This window comes from Dipodomys ordii, unplaced genomic scaffold, assembly GCF_000151885.1.
Source record: "Dipodomys ordii isolate 6190 unplaced genomic scaffold, Dord_2.0 Scaffold120, whole genome shotgun sequence".
Taxonomy (NCBI): Eukaryota; Metazoa; Chordata; class Mammalia; order Rodentia; family Heteromyidae; genus Dipodomys; species Dipodomys ordii.
Genome location: NW_012267336.1, coordinates 3115985 through 3122198, shown reverse-complemented (window position 1 = coordinate 3122198; position 6214 = coordinate 3115985). Strand labels below are relative to the sequence as shown.

Genomic DNA, 6214 nt, shown 5'->3' with positions numbered 1-6214 from the left:
AAATCCAGAAGTGGCACTGTGGCTCGAGTGGTAGAGCGCTAGCCTTGAGCTGAAGAGCTGAGGGACAGCGCCCAGGCCCAGAGTTCAGGCCCCACAACCGGACCCCCCCAAAACAAACAAACAAACAAACAAACAAAGAAGCAGAGCCAAGCAAAACAGGCCATTTGTTGCGAGGAAGTAGGAAGTTCTCCCTGTGGGTCAGAGCACAAGAGTGCACGGTGTGCAGTCCCCACACCTTGTCACAGCACTCCACAGCCTTGGCGTATTCTCTGAGCTTCAGGTAGCACATGGCCAGGTTCAGGAAGGCGGCGAGCAGGAACGATTCAGAAGCTTTCGATTCCTTCTCAGATAAGCCGTACTCCATCTCCAGCCAGGATACTATCTTCCCATACTGAATCACCGCCTGCATGTACTTGCCTCCCTAGGAGAAGAAACAGCTAGGAGTTACCTGTACTGCGCTCCAGAGGGGACTCAGAAGAAGGGGAGCATGGTCCTGCCTCAGAGGGCCGCCCTGCCTGAGGAGCCTGTTCTCAGACAGCAGCTCTCCAGGGCAGCTCTCCACGCCCCGGGCCACTTTGGGCGCTCAGGCCATTAGCCCACAGGCACTCCAGCACAATACAATTCTGTCTGTGGCATTCCTGTCTCCTGGCGGCAGGTGGCACCCAGGCTGTGGGGCTGCATTCTCTGGTGCTAATATTCACCAGTCTTTCCAAAGAAGGATGAGCAGTTTAGTTGACTGGAGGGAAAGTTACTTTCTCGCTTTTCTCCTGATGTTCAGCACTATATAGTAAATACTGCAGTCTGATAAGTGCCAGCCCCAAATACAGGCTGCCTGAGCTATATAAACCAGATGCTTGCTGGGCGCTGGTAGTTCAAGCCTGTAATCCTACTCAGGAGGCTGAGATATGAGGATTACAGTTTGAAGCTAGCCTGGGCAGGAAAGCCCATGAGACTCTTCTGTCCAATGAAACTACCAAAAGGCTGGAGGTATAGCTGTGGCTCAAGTGGTACAGCACTAGCCTTGAGCAAAAGAAACTTAGAGACTGGGCTCAGGCCTGGAGTTCAAGCCCTAGGACCAACACACACACACACACACACACACGCTCCCACAACTACTGAACTCTACCATCTGTAGTGCAAAAGCAGCACTAGCCAACATATAAAAAATGGGAGTGGCCATTCTGGTAAAATCTTACTTACAAAACTGGCAGGTGGCCAGAGCCCATGGTGGGATTCATAGGCACTGGGAATACGCCAGCTGACTAGCAGCATCCACTAGAAGCAACTATAAAACTATATAAGCCGCACGCATATCAGCCAATTATATGAGAAAAAACTGCTTTTGCTTTCTCTTCCTTTCTTCCTCTTCTTCCCCACTGTACAAGAGATGAAACCCAGGGCCCCATGCATTATAGGTAAGTCCTAAGGTGCACTACACCCTTAAATCTTGTATTTCATTTTCACACAATTCTTGTTAAGTTACTAAGGCTTGTCTCAAACTTGTGATTCGCCTGCCAGCCTCCTGAGGAACTGGCATGTGCTATCACGCCACCCTCCTGCTCTCTTATCGAATGATAATTCTCATTGTAAACAACCACATGAAATGCACACATATACACTCTAGGGAACTCTGCAGCTGAAACGACATGCTTATTGTTATTGTAGGTGAATGAAAGAACTGAATAGCTGGGAAGCTAAAATAAGAGTGAGGACTCTCCTTTGCAGGAGGTGATTATTAGCTTGAAAGACTGATGACACATTCTGGTGGCAGACAGCAGAAGAGCAGTCAGACCCATTAAGATGTGTGATCAATGAAGCATCACAATGATGTCAGTAAGATGTGCCATGCTCAAAGCAGCAAGCATCTATCACTGCACTAGGTCTCTCCCCACAATACTCCAAGCTTCACTCAACCAAGAAGAGAAAGCTGACAGAGCAGGGTTCAGAGGATGTCCCTGGTATTCAGACCTCAGGAAGAGGGCATGAGAGGTAAGCCCTGCCTGTAGGAAGAAGGCCGTTGTACAGCTCTGCTGGTGAAGGGGGAGCTGGTTCCCATGAGGGCCTAGACTGAGACTTGCCTAGGAGAAGGAAGACTCGCAGAAGCATCTGTTTCACTGCGGGGAAAGTAGGGAAAGGGAACTGAAATCAAAGCCGGCCATACTTTCCTTCATCAGAAAGTTCACACACATTCATAAAGGGAAACCAGGGCTTTTCATTATAAATATTGAAGATCTTACAGAGAAATTATACTTGATATTGACTAAATTGTGTCCCCTATCCTAAATTCACAAGTTGAAATCTTAAGCACCAGCACACTGTCTTTAGGGGATGATCAGCATCTTAGGGAGGGACCCAGCTTATATGAGAGTGCATGAGGTGGTCCTCAGGATGGGACAGTGAAATCCTAGCCTAGGGCATTTGGTTATGGTAACAAAGCTAAGCAGCAGGTGTCTTTTGTCCCAGCCTTCGGCCAACTATTATTTTTAGCACTAAAAACCCACAAATAAAACAAAAAAATAAACAAAAAAAGGAGGAAAAAACAAAAAGGAAATCATCATCAGTTTCAGCGACTGGCATTCTCTTCCTGTCACTGCTTTCTCCCTTGCTGGGTTGTGGGCTCTTTGAAGACAGGCAGCACAGGCTACCCTTCTTCTATTCATTCATACAGAGTCTAGCCCAAAGAAGCCCTTAATAAAGGTTTGTTGAGTAAATATTAAGGTCAAGAATTCCAACTATGGAATCAAAATACATCACTGGGTGCCAAAATGGAAGAATGGGTAGAGAGGAAAGGAGTAATTTCACATATATTGGGCGAGGTTTGTTATTTTCCCATCATGTAGCTTCTTTCATTCTCTTCCTCCTTTATCCTAGATTTGCGTCTAAACTGTTCAGTAAGGGTGGTCAAAACCTAGCCAATCCCAGTTTGTCTAAAAAGGGCTCAGTGAGCCAGGCGCCGGTGGCTCATGCCTGTAATTCTAGCTACTCAGGAGGCTGAGATCTGAGGATCACGGTTCAAAGCCAGGCAGGAAAGTCCGTGAGACTCTTATCTTCAATAAACAACTAGAAAACTGGAAATACAGCTGTAGCTCAAGTGGTAGAGCACTCACCTTGAGCTGAAGAGGGCAGGGACAGCGCCCAGGCCCAGAGTTCAAGCCCCACAACCGACAAAAAAAGAAGGGTTCAGTGGCTTTAGAGTTATCCTTAACTAGCTAGCCATAGTAGACATGCTTTCTTCCTACCGACCATAAGAGGGCGCAAGAACCCCGCATTGTGGCAGCATTCTCAGAATTTAAACCACCACTGAAATTGGGGAAAAACCCAAGCCAGGAAGGATAGCCAATGCAGACATTAAGTGGTGTGCACAACGCCTGGCATAATATCATGTTGTTACCTGTGCTTAATAATTATTTTCAGAGCCAAATGAAGACAACCATCTCCCACCATTTTTATTATTAGTATTCAGAGGCTGAAACAAAGTTTTACAATCTAAATTGGTCTAATTTAAAGCTGTGTATAATGCAGCCTTAGTCAAGGGAGACTTACCCTCTTCGTTATAAACCAGACTAAGCCAATGGGAACAGAGCCCCAAGGGGCAGATGGTATGGAATGAAGCTCTGTAGTTCAGCTCCTTGCCTACCTGCCTGACTTCCTTCCTTCCCCTTCTTTTTTTTCTTTCTCTCTCCTTCCTTCTTCTTTCCCTCCCTCTCTCCTTTCCCTTTGTTCCTTCCTCTTTCTCTTTTTCTCTCCTTCCTTCTTTCTTTCTTTCGTCCTGGGGCTTGAACTCTGGACCTGGGTACTGTCTCTGAGCTTCTTTAGCTAGGGCTAGAACTCTACCACCTCCACTTCTGACTTTTTTTGGTAGTTTGCTGGAGATAAGAGTCTCACGGACTTTCCTGCCCAAGCTGGCTTTGAACTTCTATTCTCAGATTTCAGTCTCCTGTGTAACCAGGATTACAGGTGCCAGCCACCAGTACCCAGCTAAGTCAGTTCATTTCTGGCCTCACCCACACATCTGGACTCTGTATAGTTGCACAACATGCCGAGTCAAATACTCTGGAAAGATAAGGCCTGGGAGAGTAGGGTGGCAGATTGAGACCTGCCCTGAAACTGGAAAGGGATGGGTCTGTGCACAGGAAACTGCCAGCCATTTTTGAAGTCTTACAACTAAAGCTAGGATCACTGCTGGGATCTTCTACCTATAATTATGAAGGTGCCTCCAGGGAAGTTTTCACTGGTACAAAATGTTCAGAGATATTCTGGGAGGAAAGTCTTTCATTAATTTTTTTCCTCAATGGACTAATGTTTTGAAAGATCTTGTCTATCAAATTGCATGTTAAAAATAATATGTTCTGGCTGGAACGTGGCTCAGTGCTAGAGTGCTTGCCGAGCATGCATGAAGTCCTGAGTTCAATTCCTCACTACCACATACACAGAAAAAGCTGGAAGTGGCACTGTGGCTCAAGTGGAAAAGTGCTAGCCTTGAGCAAAAGAAGTTCAGGGACAATGCCCAGGCTGAGTTCAAGCCCCAGGACTGGCCAAAAAAAAAGTTCCATATGTGTGAATGCTGACCCAGATTTTATCCAAAGCTCAGAAATTTAAAGAAGATTCACAATAGTATGAAATAAACAAATACTGGGAGAGCTGGGAAGGTGGCTCAGTGGTAGAGTGCTTGCCTTGCATGCATGAGGCCCTGGGTTCAATTCCTCAGCACCACATAAGCAGAAACAGCCAGAAATGGTGCTGTGGCTCAAGTGATAGAATGCTAGCCTGAGCTGAAGAGCTCAGGGACAGCACCCAGGTCCAAGAGTTCAGGCACCACAACTGGCAAAAAAAAAAAACAACAAAAAAAAACAAACCCAAATACTGGTTGTGATTGTGATGCTAAGAAGACAGTTAAATACCATACAGACACACATGTACTGCTTTCTGCTACTTGTCGCCAATTTCCGACATGTCTCTGTTTATATTCAGGGGGTAATGTTATCTGACAGATGGCTTAATGACATTATTCCATTTCTAAAAGCATTCTCCCAAACGCTTTTAGAGCTTCTGATTAGCTGAGCTTTTCTATTATAATATGACTCTAGTCAAATGCTAAAAGCCTCACGTCCCTAAAACAATGTTAATATTCTATTTAGAAATTTGGGGAAATAGATATGCATCACTTAAAGTGGAATGCTGTGAGGACTGTGTCATGAGGCGATTCTTTTAGTGCATGAACCTCACCGGCACCGCCTGTCATAGTAGGCACAGGGAGTTTTCAGCTCAATTAGACTCTTATGGGATCACTACATTCAAGTGGTTTGTTGTTAACCAAAATGTTAGGTAGTCCATAGCATAGAGTACAGTAAGGAGTATTGGATTTCAAGAGCACAGAAAGCACTGTTTCGATCTATGGTCTTAAGAAACTGTGCAGAAGCTGGGCACCGGTGGCTCACACCTGTAATCCTAGCTACTCAGGAGGCTGAGATCTGAGGATTATGGTTCAAAGCCAGCCCGGGCAGGAAACTCCATGAGACTCTTATCTCCAATTAGCCCCTAGAAAACCGGAAGTGGTGCTGTGGCTCAAGTGGTAGAGCCTTGAGCTGAAGAGCGTAGGGATAGCACCCAGGCCCAGAGTTCAAGCCCCACGACCTAAATAAATAAATAAATAAAAATAAAAATTGTACAGAAATCTGTTATTCTAGTGTACTGTGTAATCTGGGAAAACAATCCATTTAATATCTGACTCAAATAACATAATATGTCTCAATTAGGATTTTCTTTAAAAGATAAAGCTTGTTCTCATGAATTTAGAAGTTCTTGGCCAGGTACTAGTGGCTGATGCCTGTAACTCTAGCTACTTAGGAAATCAGGAGGACTCAAGATTCAAGATCAACATGGCCTGAAAAGTTTCCAAGACCCCTCTAGCCAATGGTGGGGCGCAGTGGTGTGTACCTATCATGAGAGACTGAGATTAAGAGGACTATAGCGCTAGGCCAGCCAGGAAAGAAAGTTTACAAGATTCCTGTCTCAATAGAAAATGTTAGGCATGGTGGGGCATGTTTGTTATCCTAGGTACGGTGCAAAGTATAAATAGGAGGAATGTGGTCCAGAGTCTATCTCAAAAAACAACCAGAGCAAAAAGGGCTGGAAGTGTGATTCAAGTAGTGGAGCTCATGCTAGCATGTGTGAAGCCTTGAGCTCAAACCTTAGTACTGTGAATTTTTTTTTT

At 45.3% G+C, this 6214-nt stretch overlaps 1 protein-coding gene across 1 annotated transcript in view; it reads right to left on the bottom strand.

Moving 5' to 3' along the window:
- The window catches only part of Fkbp5 (FK506 binding protein 5), a 104073-nt gene that overhangs the window by 3443 nt on the left and 94416 nt on the right, over window positions 1–6214 (bottom strand). The window contains exon 9 of the mRNA XM_013029625.1: window positions 236–421. Coding sequence (XP_012885079.1) covers window positions 236–421 — 186 coding nt within the window. The remainder of the gene's footprint in view (window positions 1–235; window positions 422–6214) is intronic.